The 27,535-nt window shown below is 40.8% G+C and overlaps 1 protein-coding gene across 6 annotated transcripts; it reads right to left on the reverse strand.

Annotated features, from left to right (window-relative positions):
- Positions 1-382: 382 nt before the first annotated feature.
- On the reverse strand, positions 383-25,757 carry ZNF26 (zinc finger protein 26). Of its 6 annotated transcripts, none has more exons than XM_036921949.2 (5): positions 25,438-25,757; positions 25,307-25,359; positions 9,123-9,249; positions 8,780-8,875; positions 383-2,418 (listed from the first exon to the last, which is right to left on the reverse strand). In XM_036921949.2, the coding sequence occupies exons 2-5, from the start codon at positions 25,337-25,339 to the stop codon at positions 1,070-1,072; spliced, it is 1,605 nt and encodes a 534-aa protein (XP_036777844.2). In that variant the 5' UTR covers positions 25,340-25,359; positions 25,438-25,757; the 3' UTR covers positions 383-1,069. The 6 variants fall into 6 exon arrangements, with proteins under 6 accessions (XP_036777844.2, XP_036777843.2, XP_036777842.2 ...); XM_036921948.2 differs by having other exon boundaries at positions 383-2,421; positions 25,445-25,756; XM_036921947.2 differs by having other exon boundaries at positions 383-2,421; positions 25,438-25,756.
- Between the last annotated feature and the right edge of the window lie 1,778 nt (positions 25,758-27,535).

A 27,535-nucleotide genomic window follows, 5' to 3' on the forward strand; every position in this document is an offset into this window, starting at 1 on the left:
AATGTAGCAGGAACTAACTGATGGTCTCTGTAGTATTCTGGGACATGAGTTAAGTGACTTCCCACATTTCCTTTCTGGTTCATGTGAGAGTGAATTAAGAGACTAAAAGTCCTGGAAAAGAGGTTACTGTTACCAATAATAGGAATAATGCTCACCTGTGCTGGTGGAAAGATCACACCAGAAGACATTACTCCAAGGATGCACACAGCAGAAGAGAGGTGTTCTCCAGAGAAAACAGGTGCTCTTACCTATCAGTGGAGAATAGATACTGAACTGCTAAAACATAACATTCATTACAATGAGTTTTCTTAAGCAGCAGCCCTGTAATATCTGCCAGATTCATTTACACAGACTGCTGAAGAAGTAAATCATGAAAACCACATTGATTAAAAGCCACATTTTAATTATATTGCTAAGAAATAGAAAATACTGATATCATTTAATGTGGAGAATACTGGGGATGTTACTCCACAGACTATCAAATATATGTATAGCAAGTTCTATTAAAAAATAAAATACCAAAAATTTACAAAATGCTATTCAGGTACTGCTAGTGTTACTCAGGAAAGTCCCACTAAATATCCCTTAACTTTCAGCATATGTCCCTTACTGTTTTCTCACTCATTGCTTTATTTACATATTTAAAAAATTTATACTCCACCATAAAAAAGTGTTTACAACTGAGATTTTCTTCACTCTAAAATAAATAATAGCTTCAAATCTAGACTTCCCATGTAACACATTTTCTCTGGGAAAATGCTTTCTGAATTTATTAAATTCATGAGGTGTTTTTACTGTGAATTCTCTAAATTAAGTCTTCATAATAATGCCTCTACACTTGACAGTTAGTGTTCTTCATTCCTTCAATTCTCTTCTCTATAAAGATTTGGCTCATTTCTGAAAGCATATACACATTCATTCCAACTATGATTCATCCCCTTCCTATATTCTATATTTGATCTGAGTGTATTTTTAGGACTTCGTGCTTATATATCCCCTCTATATTATCATCTGAAGTCTCCTGAGTCAGCTTCTGTGAAAGTCTCTCTAACATTGACTTCATTCTGATTTATTTGTGAGTTTTCCTATGTATACGAAGCCCTGAGTTCCAACAGAAGGATTTCCCACATTCAGAGCATTTCCATGGTTTCTCTCCTGTATGAACTCTCTGATGTTCGCTGAGAGATGACTTCTGAGTGAAGGCTTTCCCACACTCTCCGCATTTGAAAGGTTTCTCTCCTGAGTGAGTTTTCTGGTGTATCTGAAGTGATGCCTTCCTAGGATAGGCTTTCTCACATTCGTTGCACTCATATGGCTTCTCTGTCGAGTGAGTTCTCTGATGTATAATCAGCTGTGATTTCCCACAAAAGGCTCTCTCACAGAAACTACATTCATAGGGTCTCTCTCCTGTGTGTGTTCTCCTATGTATAACAAGGTATGACTTGCTACTGAAAGCCTTTCCACATTCACTGCATCCATAGGGTTTCTCTCCTGCATGAGCTCTCATATGTGCAGTAAGCTGTTCCTTCCTACCAAAGGCCTTTCCACATTCACTGCATTGGTAAGGATTATTTCCTGTGTGAATTCCCTGATGCACAACAAGTTGTGTCTTCATATTGAAGGCTTTCCCACAATCGCTGCACTGATAGGGTTTCTCTCCTGTGTGCATTCTGATGTGAACGAGGAGGTAGGACTTGCTCCTAAAGGCTTTCCCACATACACTGCATTTATGGGGTTTCACTCCTGTATGAGTCCTCTGGTGTACAACAAATGGTGATTTCAAACTAAAGGCTTTCCCACACTCACTGCATTCATAGGGTTTCACTCCTGTATGACTTCTCTGGTGTAAAATAAGCTGTGATTTCCAGCTGTAGGCTTTCCCACATTCACTGCAACTGTAAGGTTTCCCTCCTGTGTGGATTTCCTGGTGAACAATGAGCTGTGACCTGAAAGAGAAGACTTTCCCACATTCACTGCATGAGTAGGGTTTTTCTCCTGTATGAACTCTCTGATGAGCATTCAGGTTTGACTTGGCACTGAAGGCTCTCTCACATTTAGTGCATTCATAAGGTCTCTCTCCTGTATGAATTCTGAGATGTACAATGAGCTGTGATTTACAACGAAAAGCTTTCCCACATTCGCTACACACACAGTTTTTTTCTATATTGTGAGTTCTATGATGCTTAAGAAAATATGACTCTTTATATCCATGAAACTTATCAGAACTCTTTCTTAGATAGCTTCTTGTTGAACCTGAGTTTTCTGTTGAACTTTTTCCATGTGTGTTACATTTATGGAATCTTTGTCTTGAAGAAACATGGGTTTTGCTGGGATAAAATTTCCCAAATGCATTATAAGTATAGCTTCTCTCAACACTTTCAAGCCCATCTTGATTTTTCAGGGACCATTCTTTCCAACCTTCTGGGGGAAAAAATACCGCATTTAAAAAATCATAACATGAACTTGATATGGAATTAAAGAGCTTCACAACTACCATGTAATGAATCTTTTTCTTTTTGGTAACAGACCTCTGACACTGGTTGGAAAGAAATATCAGCCATGTGCACAAGTGCCATATACCTAAGGATGGGGTTAGGAGAACCTAATCAAATCAAAGCAAACCAAATTCCATTATGGGAAACAGGTAGCGGAAACATGTAGCAAAATAGCAGTGATCAAAAATAGTTTTTAAAATAGAGGTTTATAAAATTTAGCCTGCACAGGGTAAATGCCAATTATTTTATATCTGAATTTAACTGTTGTGGGAGTTTACTAAAAAAGTGAATTCACAGGGTACAGAAAAACTAAGGTATAACATTTAGGTAGGTATGATGACACATTAAAAATAAGACTGAGTGAGCCATAATAAAATTAAGGGTAGGAACACTGCAAAAAGAAAGAGCACATACAAAGCTATTACTGATTAGACATAAAAAGGCCAGGATAGTTAATGCCCACTCAGTGAACAAAGTGCAGGTAGGTACCAAATCTGACAAGGCCACAGCAAAGTTTTCATCTAACTGAAGGGATTTCTATTTAATCGAGGATATCTCAATTAGATCAGTTTGGCTGTTTTGTAAAAAATGAATAGGAAGAGGGTGTAGAGACAAATTAGTGCAGGATGATGGGGTACTGGCTTGGACAACATTTCTGGAGCTCAGCAAACAGAACATGCCTGGAGAGAGAACTGAGAAAATTTACTAAGGAGCTGAGAGGAGGATAAATAGGTCCTGTATTTTAGACTTGAGAAACAAGTCGTACTGTTCTTTGAGATAGAAAACATTGGAAGAGAAATATGTTTGGAGGAAAAATGAAGGACTTTGTTTTGGATATTATATTTAATATCTCAAATATACAAAGGGAGAAAGCAAATATACTAACTTCACAGCTCAGTAAAAAGTACATTCACCAGCAATGTAACAGGTATCACATGGTGAATGATAAGAGCTTCTAGAGAACATGTGCAAATAAAGAGATGGGGAAACAGCTGCAGAAATTTAAAGTTGGACAGCAGATACAGAGAGAATATGAATGTCCATCTGTGAGGCCAATCAGTAACATGAGGATGAGAGAGACAGATAGGAGAGGACAGCAGCAGGTCTGGGTCTGGACAGCACCTGCCAGGCACACAGCCTTAGTCAGCTCATCACAAGGAGATTATGCTGGGATCGTCAGCAGCCTCCCACTTCCTTGGGAATTCTTCCTGACAGTGGTTGTGGTTTGTGCCTCAGAGATGGCCACTAAACTCAAGGATGAGGGATGAGACCCACAGCTACAAGAGAGGAATCCTCAAGCTTAAAGACTATGCCTTGACAACATCTGTTGTTAATGGTGTAACATAGGAAAAAAGAAAGTTGACTGGAAGTCCATTAAGTTTTGAAGGGAACCCCAAGCCTGGTATGATAGATAAGAGCCTATGATTCTTCAACCCTAAATACTGTAAAACAGAAGTGGGCTAATGAAGCTATAAGAAAAAGCCCCCAGAAAGGGCACTCTCCCCAAAACTGTAGCTCATCTGTGGCCATAGTGGGGGGAACAACAGGAATAGGAAGAGAGTGACATGCCAGGAGCCATGAAGTTGGCTCACACCAATACCCAGGCAGAAAGGCCTTCCCTAACCTTTTTCTAAAACAAATGAGACGTCTAATGGACTAGTGACATCTGTAGCCTGGACAGAGGAGCTTTACCATGGTGTTCCAGCTTCTCCACAGCATCTGCCACAAACATCCCAGGAGATCCTAAACCTGCAATTGGATTCAGGTTCCGGGTGAGAACGTGCACTGCCCCCGCTTTGGGGAAGGGATGATATTTCATGTTAACATCAGCATTTTTGAAGATGTACAGTGGAAAGAAGGGCATGTTATGTCAAACATCCAAAGTGGGGCTATAACATACTGTTCATGCATCTCCAAAGGCATTTTCCCTCCTTCCCTGCAGCAGCCCTGACAAGGTAAGGATACGGTCTGTGTGGTCTGGCCAGCGCCAAGCCTGCCCTGCCTCATGCCCCATCATGACTGGTTTAGGCACTGGCATGTCAACTATACAACAGCATGCTGGAGGCTTCTGGGAAAGATTCTGGGCACCAATGAAAGTGATTTTTTATAAAGCAATAGGCCTTATCTAGTGGTTCTTTCTGTGTCTGCATGTGATGCCTTGCACTGAGGCACTTACCTGTCAGTGTTGAAGAGAGAAATGTAACCTCCAAGAAGAGGGAGACAAAGGGGAAACAGACGGAACCTTGATTCCTGACATCACCAAGCTTCTGAACTAGGCCACTGTGCAGCTGCTATCCACAGCAGACAACATCTAAGACTATAAGTTCCTTAGTGTTTACTCTGTTTGAATCGGGGTTTAAGATACTTGTCTATTTTCTGACTAGTGATAAGATGCTTATAAAAATAAATCCAGAAAACCTATATGTTAACAAGCTGGAAAACCTAGAAGAAATGGACAACTTCCTAGAAAAATACAACCTTCCAAGACTGACCAAGGAAGAAACACAAAATTTAAACAAACCAATTACGAGCAAAGAAATTGAAGCAGTAATCAAAAAACTACCAAAGAACAAAACCCCCAGGCCAGATGGATTTACCTCGGAATTTTATCAGACATACAGAGAAGACATAATACTCATTCTCCTTAAAGTTTTCCAAAAAATACAAGAGGAGGGAATACTCCCAAACTCATTCTATGAAGCCAACATCACCCTAATACCAAAACCAGGCAAAGACACCACCCAAAAAGAAAATTACATACCAATATCCCTGATGAATGTAGATGCAAAAATACTCAATAAAATATTTGCAAATTGAATTCAAAAATATATCAAAAGAATCATACACCACGACCAAGTGGGATTCATCCCAGGGATGCAAGGATGGTACAACATTTGAAAATATCCATCAACATCACCCACCACATAAACAAAAAGAAGGACAAAAACCACATGATCATCTCCATAGATGCTGAAAAAGCATTGGACAAAATTCAACAACCATTCATGATAAAAACTCTCAGCAAAATGGGTATAGAGGGCAAGTACCTCAACATAATAAAGGCCATATATGATAAACCCACAGCTAACATGATACTTACTGAACAGTGAGAAGCTGAAAGCTTTTCCTCTGAGATTGGGAACAAGACAGGAATGCCTACTCTCCCCACTGTTATTCAACATAGTACTGGAAGTCCTAGCCATGGCAATTAGACAAAACAAAGAAATACAAGGAATCCAGATTGGTAAAGAAGAAGTCAAACTGTCACTATTTGCAGATGACATGATATTGTACATAAAAAACCCTAAAGACTCCCCTCCAAAACTACTAGAACTGATACCGGAATACAGCAAAGTTGCAGGATACAAAATTAACACACAGAAATCTGTGGCTTTCCCATACACTAACAACGAACTAATAGAAAGAGAAATCAGGAAAACAATTCCATTCACAATTGCATCAAAAAGAATAAAATACCTAGGAATAAAGCTAACCAAAGAAGTGAAAGACCTATACCCTGAAAACTATAAGACACTCTTATGAGAAATTAAAGAGGACACTAACAAATGGAACTTATCCCATGCTCTTGGCTAGGAAGAATTAATATAGCCAAAATGGCCATCCTGCCCAAAGCAATATACAGATTTGATGCAATCCCTATCAAATTAGCAGCAACATCCTTCAATGAACTGGAACAAATAGTTCAAAAATTCATATGGAAACACCAAAGACCCCGAATAGCTAAAGCAATCCTGAGAAGGAAGAATAAAGTGGGTGGGATCTCACTCCCCAACTTCAAGCTCTACTACAAAGCCGTAGTAATCAAGACAATTTGGTACTGGCACAAGAACAGAGCCACAGACCAGTGGAACAGATTAGAGACTCCAGACATTAACCCAAACATATATGGTCAATTAATATACGATAAAGGAGCCATGGACATACAATGGGGAAATGACAGTCTCTTCAACAGCTGGTGTTGGCAAAACTGGACAGCTACATGCAAGAGAATGAAACTGGATTATTGTTTAACCCCATACACAAAAGTAAACTAGAAATGGATCAAAGACATGCATGTAAATCATGAAACCATAAAACTCTTAGAAGACAACATAGGCAAACATCTCCTGAATATAAGCATGAGCAACTTCTTCCTGATCCCATCTCCTCGAGAAAGGGAAACAAAAGCGAAAGTGAACTCATGAGATTACATCAAACAAAAGTTTCTGTATGGCAAAAGACACCATCAACAGAAGAAAAAGGCATCCTACAGTATGGGGGAATATATTTGTAAATGACATAACCGACAAGGGGTTAACATCCAAAATATATAAAGAACTCACACGTCTCAACACCCAAAAAGCAAATAACCCAATTAAAAAATGGGCAGAGGATATGAAGAGACAGTTCTCCAAAGAAGAAATTCAGATGGCCAACAGACACATGAAAAGATGCTCCACATCACTAATCATCAGGGAAATGCAAATTAAAACCACAATGAGATATCGCCTCACACCAGTAAGGATGGCTACCATCCAAAAGACAAACAACAACAAATGTTGGCGAGGTTGTGGAGAAAGGGGAACCCTCTTACACTGCTGGTGGGAATGTCAATTAGTTCAACTATTGTGGAAAGCAGTATGGAGGTTCCTCAAAATGCTCAAAATAGACATACCATTTGAGAATGCAGCAGCCCAGTTTGAAAAAGACAGATGCACCCCTATGTTTATTGCAGCACTATTTACAATAGCCAAGAAATGGAAGCAACCTAAGTGTCCATCAGTAGATGAATGGATAAAGAAGATGTGGTACATATACACAATGGAGTATTATTCAGCCATAAGCAGAAAACAAATCCTACCATTTGCAACAACATGGATGGAGCTAGAGGGTATTATGCTCAGTGAAATAAGTCAAGTGGAGAAAGACAAATACCAAATGATTTCACTCATATGTGGAGTATAAGAACAAAGAAAAACTGAAGGAACAAAACAGCAGCAGAATCACAGAACCGAAGAATGACAGTTACCAAAGGGAAAGGGATTGGGGAGAATGGGAGGGAAAGGAGGGATAAGGGCGGGGAAGAAGAAAGGGGGAATTATGATTAGCATGTATAATGTGTGTAGGGGGGAATGGGGAGGGCTGTGCAACACAGAGAAGATAAGTAGTAATTCTACAACATCCTACTGTGCTAATGGACAGTGACTGTAATGGGGTTTGTGGGGGGGACTTGGTGAAGGGGGGACCCTAGTAAACATAATGTTCTTCATGTAATTGTAGATTAAAGATAACAAATGAAAAAAAAAGAAAGAAAAAAAAATCCAGCAACAGCTAAGGAGAAAATTATTAGAGTTCTCAAATATGGCTAAGAATTTGAGCTATCCAAGTATAAGAGAATACTGACCAGACTGGGTGACAATAACAGAGACAAGAGCTATAAAGATATTTTCAAAGGATAAACACTAACAGAAACAGAAGCAGCAGCAAGATTAGCAAGGAGAAAGGAGTCAGGGGTACCCAAGGTGAGCCCCCAAGAGGCCATGACACAGAATTAGAAGTGGGAAAACTGAGGGAGAAAAGTAATTTGAGGAGGTGTTCCTTCCCATTTTGATGCTGAGAATGAAGAGTGGTGAAGCACTGGGAGCTCCCGGGACCAGAGCACAGGAGGGAAGAGGGTGAGGATGTCTTCGACTGTAGAACAGGTTAAATTTCCAGAATGGAAGTGCCTTTCAATAGTTAAAACATTGGACAGAGCAGCTGAATTTGGGAAACGAACCCTTTTGGACATCAGAAGGGAAGAGCAGGAAAATCCGGGGAAGAGGAAGGTGATAAAATCACTCAATGGCACACAGAAGACCAGGCTAGGCTTCAGAATTCCATTAAGAAAAGTACCAAAGAAAGTAACAATTATAATTTCAAAGAGAGAAGAAAGTGAAAGATGGTGGCGGGGGGGACATCTAAGGAACTCCCATGGAGGGTAGAAGAGAAGACATGGGAAGAAGAGGGAGCCATACCCAGCAGAAGCAAGGCCTAGACACTGGATGTGGCCCAGGACTATGTGAAGGGAGGCAGAGAAAGGAGTGCTGGAAGGAAGGAAACCAACCCAAAGTAGTATTTGAACAGAGTGCAGACAGACACATGTACCTTTTGGGGCCACAGAAGCAAAGCCGAGCATGGGAGGATGGCCACCTCGAGTCTGAGGAGCTCACCCCATCACTCCAGCAGTTCCCAGGACTTCCTCCATGGCTGGGCACCACCCATCTTCCCAGTTCCCACTCACCCACCTGAACAGCTCTGATGGGAAATTCTGGCATTTATTATCCATGGCTCTTCTCCTTGCTCCAACTTGAAGATCAAATCGGGTTTGGTACCATGATACCCTGTTAATTGAAAATCACAAACTGCTGTGGCCAAAAGGATCGGGAGCCACAAAAGCAAACTGCTCATCTTCACCTGGGGAAAGGCTACCATTAGTGGGAGAGGGTCAGGTAGTGACTAAGAGCATCTGGCCTCTTTAAGTCCAAATCTGTGATGAAGTACATCAGAGGCCCAGGGTGCACCAATGAAAGGAAAAAGGATGGCCCCTCCTGATCCGCAATTTGAGTTAAACAGAGAAGCTGTACTCACCCACAGACACCAGATGGCTATAATTTTCCAGTATCACATCCCTGTATAGGTACTTCTGTGTGGAATCCAGTAACTGCCATTCTTCCCAGGTGAACTCCATTGATATGTCCCTGAATGACAATAACCCCTGTAATGACACACAATTCAGTAGCACACAATTATAGCAGGTGATATGAAAAAGATGTGAAGGAGCTGGAAAGGAGGGCTGTTCCTCCCAGACTGCCCCTGAGCCCACGTCAGCATTCACTATGAGACAGAATTGGGGGAAAAAACATTTCGCTCCTATGTGCTTGATACTCTTTTAGGGCCTAAAGATTTCAAGATAAATACAATGCACTTCTTCCCTTGAGAAGCTTTCAGTCTTATGAAGGGAAACAAACTACATATAAACAAAACATGTTTACAGTTTTTGATACACATATCCAGGGTGTATTTTGCATAAAGATGGGTGAGCAATTTTAAATAAGGATGCCAGACACAGGGAAGGTGTGACCCTCTGGAAGGATCTGCCATCACGCTGGCTGCTTGGTCTATCTTAAGTCTCAGTGGGAGTGAGAGCCTGGCTCTTTAAGAAAAAATGTGCTAAATAGGTGAATTACCAGCCTTCATTCAAGAAACAAGGAACCCATGACTGAGCCAACCATGAGATACCCTAGCAAAGACCCTGAACCTGGAGTGAGTGTCTTGAAAGTGCAGATGATGGACAGCCCACAGGGTGGGTGTGGGGAGGCAGCAGTTTGCGCATAGAGGCAGCCACAGTCCTTACCAGGCAGTTCTGTAGTGGTTTTGTGCAGCCTATAAGCATGGTTCTTGATGTTTGTGAATTACCCATTGTGCTTGTAATAAATTCTTTTCATGGAACCAAGAAAGTAACAAGGTACAGATTCTCAGGGGATCATTCAACAACCATTTACTCAGTACCACTCATGTGCCAGGACTGCTCTAGGTGCTGGGGGCTCGGCCATGGGCACATTCCCTCTACTCAGTGGGCTTCTGTTCCTACAGATTCCTTTTCAAGGATCCCTCTGATAGGGTGATATCTGGGCAAAAACCCAAGCAATGTGAGAATGAGCTCCAGGATTACTACAGGAACAGCCTTCAAGGTGTCATGAACACAAAGGCTACAATAAAAATGGGATTTCATTCCAAGGGAGAAGCCACCACCAGAAGGCCTTGAACAAGAATAGCATGCTCTGACTAACATCTGAGCTCATCCTGACCACTGTGGAGAGAGGAGGTCCTGGTCCTGGACAGGAGCCAGAACAATGGGGTAACAAGCAGAGGTTTGGTTCTGGGCATTGTGTGAGGACAGAGCCAAATGTCCTGGTGGAGATGGCACAGGTAAAGAGAGAAGGGTGTTAAGGAGGACAGCAAAGACCCTGCCCAAACAAATGGAAGGTGCTGCCCTGTAATGAGGTGGGAAGCCTGAGGGATGAGGGATGAAGATGGCAGCCGCAGCCAGAAGGGCTCTTCCTGAAGCAGGCACCACTCCCTTAAGTGGGGAGAAGTATCCCCACTGAGGAGCACCTGCAACCTGAACATCTGCTGAGCTCACATCAGGAGGAACTGTGTTTAGGGATTTCAGTAAGCAAGGCATCTGAAATGTTTCTGTCTGGGAAATGCTGAAGTCGGAGACCGCTGGAATGCTCTGCAAAAGTGGGTGAGAATTAATTCCCAGACTTGATCACCCTTGACAGGATCCTACCCAATAGTGCTGCCTGCAGGTAGGGGGACCACACAGACAGTGAGTACAATTCTCGGGTAGCCTGCAAGTGAGTGAGAGAGAATTGCTTGCATCATGATAGATCCCTGTCCCAGGCTCCATGCAAGCCCTGGGGTTGTATGGGGTCCTGACCACTGGAAAGTAGTGCTTCTGTCCTCTGGTTACTGATCTTCCCACTCAGCCCAGCAGAAGCCCCACAAGAGGACAATGAGAAAATGAACAGAGAATGAAGAGACAAGCCTCCCTACTTTGCTTCTGCAGCATCAGTCAGGCAGGAAGGAGGAGGGATTGCAACTGGAGTGTGGACTGGACTTTCCCGTGCCTGACCATGACAGCTACACAAGACTGTGACCACAACCTTACGGGCTCTGGCTGAGATGACAGGGTATGCCTGAAGTCTGAGGGAGAAAAATGATGCTACGATTCATCTGTATCTCCTAATCAAGTGCAAGCCAGTCATCAAGCTGGCTACTTTATAGTGAGGGAGGAGAAACCTGAAGCAAAGCATACCACAGAAAGCTTGAAGCAGATGCCAGAAGAGAACTCAGACCAAACCAGCTGATTCCAGGGCAGGATGGAAGAAAGGTGCAGAGCAGAGAGTGAGGATAAACCAGGGGGCTTATTTTATTTTAAATCTTACTACTTTTTAAGCCTGGTAAGAATAAAAATAAAAGTTTTTTTAATCAGCCAAGCATGAGGAAACTAAAAAAAGAAAACTTTTATGACCAAGACAGAATCTGTAAATTTCAAAATTTCTAAAAGTTCGGCTGTAATGCAACATGTATATTGAAAAAAATAAAAAAAATCACCACTATGCAAACTTGCACAGTAAAAACCACAAGGCTTGTGGGAAGGATCGGGTGGGGCCTAACACTTTTGTCAGCAACACATAAAAAAAGAAAATCAGGAGGACAGGGAAGATGGCGGCGTGAGTAGAGCAGCGGAAATCTCCTCCCAAAACCACATATATCTTTGAAAATATAACAAAGACAACACTTTCTAGAATAAAGACCAGAGGACACAGGACAATATCCAGACCACATCCGCACCTGAGAGAACACAGCGCCTCGCGAAGGGGGTAAGATACAAGCCCCGGCACAGCAGGAGCCGAGCGCCCATCCCCCCAGCTCCCGGAGGGTGAATAGGCAGAGCAGGAGGGAGACGGAGCCCAGGACTGCCGAACACCCAGCCCCCGCCATCCGGGCCAGAGCGCAGACACAGTACGTGCCCAGGGGACCCTGGATGCTAGGGAAACAGGGCAGCAAGAACAGTGAGCGGCCACCGGAGGCCGGGCGCCGGAGAACATAAGAAAAGCGCGCGACCATTTTTTTTTTCTTTTTTCTGCTTTGTTTTTGCGAGCGCTTTTTGGAAGTCTTAAAGGGATAGGGACCGCAATACTAGGGAAACAGGGCAGCAAGAACAGTGAGGGGGCACCGGTGGCCTGGCGCAGGAGGACACCAGAAAAGCGAGCGCCCATTTTTTTTTGCTGTTTTGTTCTGGCAAGCGCTTTTTTTGGAAGTCTTAAAGGGATAGGGACCCCAATAATAGGGAAACAGGGCAGCAAGACCGGTGAGCAGAGGCCTGAGGCTGGCGCGGGAGAAAAAAGAAAAACGACCGGCCACCTTTTTTTTTAATTAAAAAAAAAATTTTTTTTTTTTAAATTTAAAAATTCTTTTCTTTCTTCTTTTTTTTGGTGGTCATTGTTTAGTTTTAGCGGGTGCTTTTTGGAAGTCTTAAAGGGGCAGGGCGGGACACTTAATCCAGAGGTAGGGAATCCGGGATCTCTGGGCACCCTAACCCCTGGGCTGCAGGGAGCAGGGAGGCCCCTTACGGAGATAAATAGCCTCCCAGCCACTCCTGCACCAACACGACTCCACCACTTTGGAGTAACTGCCCGAGCCAGGCCACGCCCACAGCAACAGCGGAGATTAACTCCATAGCAACCGGGCAGGAAGCAGAAACCCTGTCTGCGCGCAGCTGCGCAGCACAAGCCACTAGAGGTCGCTGTTCTCCCAGGAGAGGAGGGCCACAAACCAAGAAAGGAAGTCCTTCCAGCCGTCACTCGTCCCAGCTCTGCAAACTATTCCTATCACCATGAAAAGGCAAAGCTACAGGCAGACAAAGATCACAGAGACAACACCAGAGAAGGAGACAGACCTAACCAGTCTTCCTGAAAAAGAATTCAAAATAAGAATCATAAATATGCTGACAGAGATGCAGAGAAATACGCAAGAGAAATGGGATGAAGTCCGGAGGGAGATCACAGATGCCAGAAAGGAGATCACAGAAATGAAACAAACTCTGGAAGGGTTTATAAGCAGAATGGATATGATGCAAGAGGCCATTGATGGAATTGAAATCAGAGAACAGGAACGCACAGAAGCTGACATAGAGACAAAAGGATCTCCAGGAATGAAACAATACTAAGAGAACTGTGTGACCAATCCAAAAGGAACAATATCTGTATTATAGGGGTCCCAGAAGAAGAAGAGAGGAAAAGAGATGGAAAGTATCTTGGAAGAAATAATTGCTGAAAACTTCCCCAAACTGGGGGAGGAAATAATCGAACAGACCATGGAAATACACAAAACCCCCAACAGAAAGGATCCAAGGAGGACAACACCAAGACACATAATAATTAAAATGGCAAAGATGAAGGACAAGGAAAGAGTGTTAAAGGCAGCTAGAGAGAAAAAGGTCACCTATAAGGAAAACCCATCAGGCTAACATCAGATTTCTCAACAGAAACCCTACAGGCCAGAAGAGAATGGCATGATATATTTAATACAATGAAACAGAAGGGCCTTGAACCAAGGATACTGTATCCAGCACGACTATCATTCAAATATGACGGTGGGATTAAACAATTCCCAGACAAACAAAAGCTGAGGGAATTTGCTTTCCACAAACCACCTCTACAGGACATCTTACAGGGACTGCTCTAGATGGGAGCACTCCTAGAAAAAGCACAGCACAAAACACCCAACATATGAAGAATCGAGGAGGAGGAACAAGAAGGGAGAGAAGAAAAGAATCTCCAGACAGTGTATATAACAGCTCAATAAGCGAGCTAAGTTAGGCAGTAAGATACTAAAGAGGCTAACCTTGAACCTTTGGTAACCACAAATTTAAAGCCTGCAATGGCAATAAGTACATATCTTTCAATAGTCACCCTAAATGTTAATGGGCTGAATGCACCAATCAAAAGACACAGAGTAATAGAATGGATAAAAAAGCAAGACCCATCTATATGCTGCTTACAAGAAACTCACCTCAAACCCAAAGACATGTACAGACTAAAAGTCAAGGGATGGAAAAACATATTTCAAGCAAACAACAGCGAGAAGAAAGCAGGGATTGCAGTACTAATATCAGACAAAATAGACTTCAAAACAAAGAAAGTAACAAGAGATAAAGAAGGACACTACATAATGATAAAGGGCTCAGTCCAACAAGAGGATATAACCATTCTAAATATATATGCACCCACCACAGGAGCCCCAGCATATGTGAAACAAATAGTAACAGAACTAAAGGGGGAAATAGACTGCAATGCATTCATTCTAGGAGACTTCAACACACCACTCACCCCAAAGGATAGATCCACCGGGCAGAAAATAAGGACACGGAAGCACTGAACAACACAATAGAGCAGATGGACCTAATAGACATCTATAGAACTCTACATCCAAAAGCAACAGGATATACATTCTTCTCAAGTGCACATGGAACATTCTCCAGGATAGACCACATACTAGGCCACAAAAAGAGCCTCAGAAAATTCCAAAAGATTGAAATCCTACCAACCAACTTTTCAGACCACAAAGGCATTAAACTAGAAATAAACTGTACAAAGAAAGCAAAGAGGCTCACAAACACATGGAGGCTTGACAACACGCTCCTAAATAATCAATGGATCAATGACCAAATCAAAATGGAGATCCAGCAATATATGGAAACAAATGACAACAACACTAAGCCCCAACTTCTGTGGGACACAGCAAAAGCAGTCTTAAGAGGAAAGTATATAGCAATCCAAGCATATTTAAAAAAGGAAGAGCAATCCCAAATGAATGGTCTAATGTCACAATTATCGAAATTGGAAAAAGAAGAACAGATGAGGCCTAAGGTCAGCAGAAGGAGGGACATAATAAAGATCAGAGAAGAAATAAATAAAATTGAGAAGAATAAAACAATAGCAAAAATCAATGAAACCAAGAGCTGGTTCTTCGAGAAAATAAACAAAATGGATAAGCCTCTAGCCAGACTTATTAAGAAGAAAAGAGAGTCAACACAAATCAACAGTATCAGAAACGAGAAAGGAAAAATCACGACGGACCCCACAGAAATACAAAGAATTATTAGAGAATACTATGAAAACCTATATGCTAACAAGCTGGGAAACCTAGGAGAAATGGACAACTTCCTAGAAAAATACAACCTTCCAAGATTGACCCAGAAAGAAACAGAAAATCTAAACAGACCAATTACCAGCAACGAAATTGAAGAGGTAATCAAAAAACTACCAAAGAACAAAACCCCCGGGCCAGATGGATTTACCTCGGAATTTTATCAGACATACAGGGAAGACATAATACCCATTCTCCTTAAAGTTTTCCAAAAAATAGAGGAGGAGGGGATACTTCCAAACTCATTCTATGAAGCTAACATCACCCTAATACCAAAACCAGGCAAAGACCCCACCAAAAAAAGAAAACTACAGACCAATATCCCTGATGAACGTAGATGCAAAAATACTCAACAAAATATTAGCAAACCGAATTCAAAAATACATCAAAAGGATCGTACACCATGACCAAGTGGGATTCATCCCAGGGATGCAAGGATGGTACAACATTCGAAAGTCCATCAACATCATCCACCACATCAACAAAAAGAAAGACAAAAACCACATGATCATCTCCATAGATGCTGAAAAAGCATTTGACAAAGTTCAACATCCATTCATGATAAAAACTCTCAGCAAAATGGGAATAGAGGGCAAGTACCTCAACATAATAAAGGCCATCTATGATAAACCCACAGCCAACATTATTTTGAACAGTGAGAAGCTGAAAGCATTTCCTCTGAGATCAGGAACCAGACAGGGATGCCCACTCTCTCCACTGTTATTTAACATAGTACTGGAGGTCCTAGCCACGGCAATCAGACAAAACAAAGAAATACAAGGAATCCAGATTGGTAAAGAAGAAGTTAAACTGTCACTATTTGCAGATGACATGATACTGTACATAAAAAACCCTAAAGACTCCACCCCAAAACTACTAGAACTGATATCGGAATACAGCAAAGCTGCAGGATACAAAATCAACACACAGAAATCTGTGGCTTTCCTATACACTAACAATGAACCAACAGAAAGAGAAATCAGGAGAACAACTCCATTCACAATTGCATCAAAAAAAATAAAATACCTAGGAATAAACCTAACCAAGGAAGTGAAAGACTTATACTCTGAAAACTACAAGTCACTCTTAAGAGAAATTAAAGGGGACACTAACAGATGGAAACTCATCCCATGCTCGTGGCTAGGAAGAATTAATATGGTCAAAATGGCCATCCTGCCCAAAGCAATATACAGATTTGATGCAATCCCTGTGAAACTACCAGCAACATTCTTCAATGAACTAGAACAAATAATTCAAAAATTCATATGGAAGCACCAAAGACCCCGAATAGCCAAAGCAATCCTGAGAAAGAAGAATAAAGTAGGGGGGATCTCACTCCCCAACTTCAAGCTCTACTATAAAGCCATAGTAATCAAGACAATTTGGTACTGGCACAAGAGCAGAGCCACAGACCAATGGAACAGACTAGAGAATCCAGACATTAACCCAGACATATATGGTCAATTAATATTTGACAAAGGAGCCATGGACATACAATGGCGAAATGACAGTCTCTTCAACAGGTGGTGCTGGCAAAACTGGACAGCTACATGTAGGAGAATGAAACTGGACCACTGTCTAACCCCATATACAAAAGTAAACTCAAAATGGATCAAAGACCTGAATGTAAGTCATGAAACCATTAAACTCTTGGAAGAAAACATAGGCAAAAACCTCTTAGACATAAACATGAGTGACCTCTTCTTGAACATATCTCCCCGGGCAAGGAAAACAACAGCAAAAATGAGTAAGTGGGACTATATTAAGCTGAAAAGCTTCTGCACAGCAAAAGACACCATCAATAGAACAAAAAGGATCCCTACAGTATGGGAGAATATATTTGAATATGACACATCTGATAAAGGCTTGACGTCCAGCATATATAAAGAGCTCACATGCCTCAACAAACAAAAAACAAATAACCCAATTAAAAAATGGGCAGAGGAACTGAACAGACGGTTCTCCAAAAAAGAAATACAGATGGCCAACAGACACATGAAAAGATGCTCCACATCGCTAATTATCAGAGAAATGCAAATTAAAACTACAATGAGGTATCACCTCACACCAGTAAGGATGGCTGCCATCCAAAAGACAAACAACAACAAATGTTGGCGAGGCTGTGGAGAAAGGGGAACCCTCCTACACTGCTGGTGGGAATGTAAGTTAGTTCAACCATTGTGGAAAGCAGTATGGAGGTACATCAAAATGCTCAAAACAGACTTACCATTTGACCCAGGAATTGCACTCCTAGGAATTTACCCTAAGAATGCAGCAATCAAGTATGAGAAAGATCAGTGCACCCCTATGTTTATCGCAGCACTATTTACAATAGCCAAGAATTGGAAGCAACCTAAATGTCCATCGATAGATGAATGGATAAAGAAGATGTGGTACATATACACAATAGAATACTACTCAGCCATAAGAAAAGGGCAAATCCAACCATTTGCAGCAACATGGATGGAGCTGGAGGGTATTATGCTCAGTGAAACAAGCCAAGCAGAGAAAGAGAAATACCAAATGTTTTCACTTATCTGTGGAATATAAGAACAAAGGAAAAACTGAAGGAACAAAACAGCAGCAGAATCACAGAACTCAAGAATGTACTAACAGGTACCAAAGGGAAAGGGACTGGGGAGGATGGGTGTGTAGGGAGGGATAATTGGGGGAGAAGTAGGGGGGTATTAAGATTAGCATGCATGGGGTGGTAGAAGAAAAGGGAGGGCTGTACAACACAGAGAAGGCAAGTAGTGATTCTACAACATTTTGCTATGCTGATGGACAGTGACTGTAAAGGGGTTTATAGGGGAGACCTGGTATAGGGGAGAGCCTAGTAAACATAATATTCATCATGTAAGTGTAGATTAGTGATACCAAAAACAAAACAAAACAAAACAAAGCAAAAAGGGCAGTTCCTGTGTGGTAACCTCCAATGAGTTCTACACAAGGGTATAAAGGGCATATAAAAGTGTAGGCAAAGGGTCTGTTTATGTTTATACAGAGGATCAAAGCCTAATTGGGCTACCCCGAAAATGAACTAAGATACAATATGAAAAAGAACTTCCAACATCAGCACTCTCTGGAAGACTCATGCCAGAAGATGATCATCAAAAAAACCCCAACAAAGATCCACGCACTGCTACAGCTGTAGATGCACTCATCCCACCGGTTCCTGGACTTGCCATGGGAATGAAGAAGGAGATATCTAAGCTGGCCTGTGCATACAGTAAAACAACAAATTTGACTGGATCTATACTGTTGGAACTCAATCAAGAATTAGGAGAAGTGCAAATTGTAGCGCTCCAAAATCTTACAACTACAGACTATTTACTGTTAAAAGAACATATGGGATGTGAACATTCCCCAGGAATGGGTTGTTTTAATTTGTCTGATTTCTCTCAGACTGTTTAAGTTCAGCTGGACAATATCCACCATATCATAGATAAGTTTTCACAAATGCCTAAGGTGCCTAACTGGTTTTCTTGGTTTCACTGGAGATGGATGATAATTACAGGTATGCTTTGGTTATGTAACTATACTCCTATTATGTTAATGTGTGTGCGCAATTTAATTAGTAGTTTAAAACCTATACATGCTGAAGTTACTCTACAAGAAGATATGTCAAAGAAATAATCAGTCTTCCCATGTTTTCTTCCGCCTGCTACTTCTATAGCTTTTCTTCTTCCTTCCTAATTACAACCCTTAAATAGAATTCGTGCCTCATATCAAATTTACCGAGTATCATAATTCTTCCAAGTGGTAAAGATACCTCAAGACAAATGCTGGGCATAGAAGCCACAGGGCATAAATATGCAAAGAAGTAAAAAGCTAACCTTTTCTAACAATAAAGCTTCTCTCCCACTTACCAACTTTACATTTCCCTGTATGGCCCCGGAAGATGACTGGTTAGCCAGAGACGGGTAAGATTCCTCAAGGGAGGAACAACCTAAGACAGGCACAGTCGCAAGGGGGTCATCAGGTGAGAAATTGGGGATCAACAGAGGTGAGGCTTAGAACCTCACCCCCCCATTCTGAGAGAAATCTTCTGCATACGTGGATGTTTATTGCCCTTGTCTAGCTTGGATTAACACATAGTCTACAGGCACACACCTGATCATCTACATTTGCTTTCTTACAACACTAAACTATGTTTTCTACCTTTATCTTGTATCTACCTACCACTTCAGCATTTTATTAAAAATAATAATAATAAAGAGAGAAATGTGGTATCCACATATAAATCAAGTATAAAAACCAAATGAGTATTCATATTTGAACTGACTGTTTAGAGTTCATAATACATGAGCAAAACCGAAAGTTTCTGTGATGACTGCCCTTATACTGTTCACTATGTAACTTATTCATTATGTAAGAATTTGTTCTCCATGTAAGAACTTGTTCGTTATGCCTCAGAAGATTGGAGACTGATGAAAATTAGGCTTGGGGTGGATTAACGAGTGTGCATTGAGCATTGACTCCCCTATACAGAATTTTATTGTTGTTAACAACCATTTGATCAATAAATATGAGAGATGCCCTCACAAAAAAAAAAAAAAAAAAAGTACAGACTTCCAATTGTAAAATAAATAAGTAACCGGGATGTAATGTATAGCATAAGGAATATAGTGAAGATATTGTAACAGCTTGGTAGGGTGATAGCTGCAACCTAGAATTGTCATGTATATAAATGTTTTATCACTGTGTTGTACACCTGAAACTAATGTAATGTAATACTGTGCGTCAACTACCCTTCAATAAAAAATAATTATCTACAAAAAAAAAAAAAAGAAAAATCACAAACTTAATACAAAGTTTTAGTTTTACATGTTTAATGTCTAAGAAATATGTACAGACTACAATAAATATGGCACTTTACCGTGAAAAAGACCTAATGTTTGGGTTTCAAAAGGGTAGCAGCTTATTATAAAGTGGTGGAGCTTGTCTGAAATCAGACAGAAGGCTCACATTGTTCCCTCAGATACCAACTGCACTGAAACAAATATTCTTAAACTTGATAGCAGAACTGACTGTATTTACAAATTTATTCCAACAAATTTGAATACTTAAAAGGAAATGGAAAATTTTCTAGGAAAATAAGCACAACTAACATTGGTTCAGAAAGCATTAGGCAAGCCAGACTGACTAATGAATAATCGTAAAATAACTAAGGTAGTAATAAAGGTATCCTTTTTCAGTAAGGCAGTGGTCCCACACCATATTTAAAACCAAGTCCTTTCAGTCCAATGGACAGTAAACTCCCATCATACGTAATCTCATGTTGAGCCAGGAAATGATGGGATACCTGTACAACACATACAGACGTGCACAACCCCACCAACAAAATCGGGCAAGGACAGTACAAACTGTAGTCTAATCTCATTTATTATTAACTCTGATAAAAACACCTAGATAAGAATACTAGTAGTAAAACAAATCCTGTGCATACATTCACAGCAAACTAGAAGAAAGTTTATGCAAAAAATTAAAGGACAGTCCAAAATTTACATTTAAAATAACAAAAAACCCTATCAATGAAATAAGTCACATTAGTACACTGTTAAATTAGTACATTAAATTTATATCCTCATAAGGATGTTAAAGTATTTCCTTTAAAATAAAACAATAAGAATAAGAACAAAACAAAGATGCCAGTAACAACCCTACTATCAGTCCTGCCCTAGTGGACCTAATAACAGCAGAAACAAAATCAAATGCCAGATAAACACTGAGTAAGGAGGAAAAACTATTGTCATGATTTACAATCATTTGTCTAAAAAAAAACTAAGAGAACCAGCTGTTATAACATGAGAACGAATAAGAAATGTCAACAGGTGCAGCACTATTTACAATAGCCAAGAAATGGAAGCAACCTAAGGGTCCATCAGTAGATGAATGAATAAAGAAAGTGTGGTACATATACACAATGGACTACTATTCATCCATAAGAAATAAACACATCCTACCATTTGCAACAACATGGATGGAGCTAAAGGGTGTTATGCTCAGTGAAGTAAGTCAGACAGAGAAAGCCAAATACCAAATGAATTCCCTCTTATTTGTGGAGTATAACAATGAAGCAAAACTGAAGGAACAAAATAGCAGCAGACTCAGAGTCCAAAAAGGGACTAGTGGTTACCAAAGGGGAGGAGTAGGGGAGGGGGGAGGGAGGCAGATATTATGGGGTATCATGATTAGTGCACATGGTGTGTGGGGGGTCACAGGGAAGACAGTGTAGCACAGAGAAGACAAGTAGGGACTCTGGCATCTTACTACACTGATGGACAGTGACTGCAATGGGGTATGAGGGGGGACTTCACAATAAGGGTGAATGTAGTAACCACATTGTTTTTCTTGTGAAACCTTCATAAGAGTGTGTATCAATGATACCTTAATTTTAAAAAATGGGTTAAAGGAGAAAAAAAATGTCAACAGGGTGGCAGTTAAAAAAAATAAATACAGAATACCTTTGGATACATTAGCAGTAACCAACTAGAAAATGTAATTAGCTTTATTTCTATTTGGGTAGGAGTGTCCTGAGTGTATGTAAATATTACTTTAAGTTTTATGCATTTTACTATATTCAAGTTAGAACTCAATTAAAAAAAAAAATCAAAATAAGCCATAAAGGGGTATCTATTTAAATAATTACAGATACACCTACAGATATATGTTTTGCATGAGAAAAACAGAAGTAATATGTTGTATAGTGTAAAACCCATTTGTGTAAAAACTCAAGACAAGCCACAAAACACACATTTTAAGAATATAAACATCTGCAGAAAAATTTATGGAGAAAGATCTAGAAGAATATACTCCAGCTTAATTACCTCTGGGAAACGAAAGGAGCTTGAGATGTGAAGGTGTTGATAAGAGACTGAATTGTGTTCTAAGAGAATGTAGAAAAGTATCAAATATGTCATCAAAAATTAATGAAATAGGAAATAGTCATACCTATGCAGAGCTCTTCAATGTTTCAGAGTTTATGAGAGCAACAAGCTAAACAACCTCAACTTCCATCAATAAGGGAATAGCTAAATAAGAATATGGTACATTCATCCTATAAAGACATTTTTACAAACTGCAGAACAATTAATACACAGTATGCTATCATTCACATAAAAGCTTTTCAAATGTTGAATTTATACACACCCACCAGCTTTAAGATTCATAATTTTCATCAGTTATTTTTTAAGTTTTAAATATATTTGTGTCTCAAAAGAAAATTTCAGCAGATCAAAAGCTGAGATGCGTATCTGGGAGTAGGAATGGTAGGGAGCCCCAGTGTTTGCAGGCTGTGAAGCTGCTCATACCAGAACATGGGGAGGTCATTCCACAAAGTGGACTTAAATCCTCATGAGTGGAGAAATAGCTCAATGAAATGTAGCCCAATTACATAGTAGGATATAAAGTGGAGCTATTAACAGGAATGTGCCTGATATTTATGTATTATTATGAAGAAATCCAAAATAAAGTTAAGTGAAATAGCAAACTGCACAATTTATAGGACAGAAAGAAACAAGGTTTTTATATTTCTAGAAAAGGTCTGGATGGAAACCCTTCCTAAGCCACTGACTACCTCGCAGAGAGGGTGAAAGAAATGGCCAAAGCAAAATCATGTTTTCTCAAAGAATGCAGTAAAAATTTTAAAGAATAAAAGCAATAAAGTTATATCCAAACAAAAACACAAAACAGATACCAGTGTACATGATCATACATGAAAATGCAGAGAAAAATGACAGGAAGGTTGCATAACAAAAAGCTGATGGCAGTTTTTTCTGGAGAGTATAAAGGGGGGTGAAGTAATCTTTCCACTGTGAATACACTACTGGTGCATTTGTGTCCATAAAAATATGGAGGAAGGGGAGAAGGAAAAGGAAGGAGGTAAGGAAAGAAGGGAAGAGAGAGGCCTGGGAAAAAAACGATGAGGTGTGCAGGCAAGAGCTAGCTTTGAAAGGTGGAGGGACACCAAGGACTGAAACCTTGAAGGGGGGAGAGTGGAGAATGAACCTGTATGTTTATATACACATAGGCACACACACACACACACAGAATGATAGAGCTAATGTGGCAAAGTATGAACTAGGGAATCTTGGTGAAGGGTGTTTATTTTTTAAATACAATACATAAGTTTTCATACCATTCTTGCAATTTCTCTATAGTTTTTCAATACTTCCAAATAAAATAAAATATAAAATGCACCCCTAGGGCTTTCCAGCATGATCCTTTGCCTCAAAGAGCTCTAAATTTCTGTCCCTGACTGTCACACTCTCCCTCCCTCCCTCTCTCCCCACTCCAGCCCGCCTTCTTTCCATGAGACAACACACCTGCTGGTTCTAGCCTTAAGGCCATTGACTTAGCTGCTTCCAAAGCCTGGAATGCTTCCTCTTCCCCTTCTCCCATCTTCCCATGATTGTCAAATTGTCATCCAGACTGCTAAAAAGTTGCCTCAAGAGAGGGTTGCCAATTGAAAGCAGATGCCCATCCTGTCTCTTTCGGCAACATTCACAACTTTTTGTCTATTTATGATGTTTCTCTGCTGTTTGTCTCCCATGCCCTGCATGGGATCATGGACCCTGCCAATCTTGTTCACCCCTGCATGCCCTAGGAAATTACCCAGCATAACAGTCAGTAAATGTTTGTTAAAATAAAAGTTGCACTAAAAAACAAGGAAACATTTTAAATTTGTTAAAATGTCTTTTAAGTCCTAAGAGGCAGTAAGAGCACAAACTCTAATGACACTCTGCCTGGATGTGAATCCTAGATCCGCCATCCAAGTCTCTTAGTATCCCAACTAGTTTGGGACCCTGAGTAGCTGTTTCCTCTTGTAAAACAGGGACATACCTGCCTCATAGGGTTATGAGACTTGAATGGCTTCATATACACAAACAGCTTAGCCAAGAATGGTAGGTATTAATATTATTCAATAGTTTTAAAGTCTTTTTTATTTGCTTATTCTTTATAAGTATGCTTATGTGCACTTATTTTATCTTGTATTGCTATTGTAAATATGTTTTCTCTCATTGTATTTCCTACACAGTTAAATTATTTTAAAATAAGAAGCTCATTGATTTAGAGGTAGACTGTAACAGAGGCTGCCTCAATGAAATCCTATCTTCCTGACACCCAAACTCTTCCTGGCACACCTGACCACCTAAAAAATGGTCTATGCTATTACTAATAATTTCTTCACATTCTGCTGCTGTCCACAACACTCCCTTTACCTCTCAGGAAGTTACCATCTGCAATGCACCGAACATTGTCTCTGCTCTGGAAAAACTGCTTAAGATCTATAGATCCCCAAATCCAAGAGATACCTTCTTCTCTCGTGAAAGAATACTCTGAGGCACTTCATAGCATGGTGTTTATTAAGTTCTTTTTTCCCAAATTTGCAGGGAAAACAACCACTTTCCAAACTTTCTCTCAGAAACTTCTGGCAACACAGCCCTTCTTGCATTGCAGGCCTTTCCTTGTCATTGCCCTGAGCCCTCACTTGTCCTTTTCAGGGCTCTATTCTGTCACACCCTTAAGAAACACTAACATATGTGCCTTTAGTCTGGGTACTTCCAGTTGAGAACTCCCACCTGAGTTACAGGCCCAAATACAGGCACTGCATTTTCAACACCTACAAAAAACTACACTCTGTTGCTGGATACCTCTTCTCATGGCACTCCCCAAACCAGAAACCACTGTGTGCAACAAGTCAGAAGTTCTGCCATAATTGTGAAGTCTCCCCTCCCAAAATGCTCCTTCCTGCTTTGTACTCTCAAAACTCCTCTCCCAGCCTCCTCTCCCTACCCATTCACCTGCCACTGTGCCCAGTGTTTACTTGATTACCCTCCCCGGCAGACCACAGCCCCTCTAAAATAAGAAACGCACATTATTTAGGTTTGCACTGCCAACACCAGCAGAGTCCTGGACACAAAATGACTCAGTACATAAGCAGGAGAAGAGGGTGGAAGGAACACGTGTGTTCAGGCCCTGGAAGTGACCATGAAGGGATGAACGTGTCCACCCTCGGTGCAGAGTCAGCTTTTGAAGTCCGTACTCACCCAACACGAAGCTGTCCGGAACCCGGCGGCCATCCCGCGCTGTTTCGTGCGGGCTGTGGAGTGGAGAACCGAACCGTGAGGGTCTCCCTCCTGATCCCACCCCGCCCACCCAGAAGAAACCTTGCGCGCACCAGGCACCTGCCGGTCCGGGACTGACTGCTCGCAGTGACACGCCTCCGGTCTTGGGCAAAGGAAGTCGAACGGATGAGTGTACAGTTCGGCGGCCCCGACGAGAGACAGTGTCCTGGATGGCTCCGTGGACACTCCGGACCGATCGTCGGGTGGCTTAGCTTGCCGAGATTCTGGGCTGCACAGGATGTTCCGAACACGCTTAATGCATCACTTCAGTCGGGTCCCCGGCCGCAGGAAGGCAGACCGCCCGGTCTCCTTGGGTCCACTGACTGCGAGCCGGAAACAGCCCGGGTGTCGGGTGCGGCGCACACGGAAGTACATAAGGCATCGATGCGCCGAACGGAATGGCACCGGAAAAAAATACATGTCCCAGAATGCTCTACGAACACAAGACCGGTCTCCCGGCGCAAGAGGCAGGTCCGCCGAGAGGGCGGAGCCGGGGGGAAAGTGCGGAGGACGAGGCTCCGCGAGCGTTCCGCGAAATCCTGGCCACCAGGTGCTCCCCGGACAGCGTGTAACCGGCTGGCCCAAATCTTCCGATTGGACCCGAAGGCATGGACGACCCAGTAAGGGCGCGAGTTGCAGCTCGCAGGCTTATCAAACAACTTTGAAGATCAGTGTACTGAATAGTACAGTTATCAATTTCGTAAGGGTGAAAAGAGAGAAGCTCACCAGCAGTAGCAATCGTGAACATGCTACTCTCGGTCCAAGACATCAAACTATGCTCTCGTAACCATGCAATACATGTATAAATAGCATAATTTAAAAAGGCCTTTCTGCGTAAAAGTCTTTTTTTTTAAGTTCTCTATTCAACAAATATTGCATGAAATAAGGAAACGCAGACAAAACTAAACAACATTAAAAAATTTATGAAAGAAACAACAGTGAAGACAGAAAATGTCAGTCTTGAATTAATTATAACAGTAAAAACAAGTGAATTAAATTATCAAAAAGCTTGGAAAAGCACAAGAGAGGAAACCATAAGAAAGCAAATTAATAAAGATAAAAGCAAGTAGGTAAAATTAGAAAAAAAAGACAGTACTGTGAATCCGCTCACAGTAATTAATGTTCATGGAACACTACCTACAGACTGTCAAATATGCATAATTTTTATATGCATTGAATATTCTTCAACATAGGTGTTATGCTGGACCACAGAATTTAAGAGTCAAAAAATTTAAAAGGATTGAAATCATAAATACACAGCACGTTCATTATAGGAGTGGTAGAGAGAAGAAACTCAAAGGCCCAGAGAACAGCAATTGAGTATGGAATGTTTTATGTTTTGATTAAATAAGGATCTGAATAAAATATTACCAAACATGAATACTTGATTATTGTAAGTTTGGGGAGAGGAAATCCCGGAGCAAAATACGTCTAAAATCAGTCAAAGCGAGAAGTAAAGTTTAAAACCCATTTATTGCTTACAATCTGCAGTCCGGGGCCGTTTCGCTCTCCTGCTTCAGCAGAAACCAACCTGCACTCCCCTTAACCTCTCAGGTTCAGATAAGCCCTCCTTTGCCAAGGTAATTACCCATTGATATGGATACTACCTTTCTCCACCCAAGGAACACCTATTGATATGCAAATATAATAAAGCCGTACTTCTTTTCACTCCTGAGGAGGAAGATGCACTAAGGCCAGGTGAGATATTCTGGAAATATTAGAATTTTACCCACAATTATGGTACCAGTCTCTGTACTTTCATGCATTTTAAAGATATTCTCAAGTTAAGCAAACAATATTAGTGATAGTTCTATGATTTCTAATGATAGTTGGTATAGTGTTACCATTTGGGATACATTTATTTTCACATGCTAAGGTAGTACTCAATGCTTCTGTATGAGTGTCTTTAAAAAGATAAATTCGAGGTTGAATTTTACTTAATGATTTTTCAGTATCCAATGATATGATGATGCATGTTTTTCCCCCATAATTTATTCATATGGTGAATTATTATAAAGTCCTGCAATGAATTCTACTTGGTTATAATATGTATTTTTTTTTTAGAGGGCATCTCTCATATTTATTGATCAAATGGTTGTTAACAACAATAAAATTCTGTATAGGGGACTCAATGCACAATCATTAATCAAC

Source organism: Manis pentadactyla, chromosome 14, assembly GCF_030020395.1.
Source record: "Manis pentadactyla isolate mManPen7 chromosome 14, mManPen7.hap1, whole genome shotgun sequence".
NCBI lineage: Eukaryota > Metazoa > Chordata > Mammalia > Pholidota > Manidae > Manis > Manis pentadactyla.

Excerpts from the sequence above, each read along its gene's own strand:
- ZNF26 (XM_036921948.2), bottom strand. The coding sequence starts at position 25,339 with ATGGCCGCCGGGTTCCGGACAGCTTCGTGTTGG. Across the intron at positions 9,250-25,306 it reads TCCGGACAGCTTCGTGTTGG|GGGTTATTGTCATTCAGGGA; the intron begins GTGAGTACGGAC and ends GTGTCATTACAG. Across the intron at positions 8,876-9,122 it reads TAGCCATCTGGTGTCTGTGG|GGTATCATGGTACCAAACCC; the intron begins GTGAGTACAGCT and ends TTCAATTAACAG.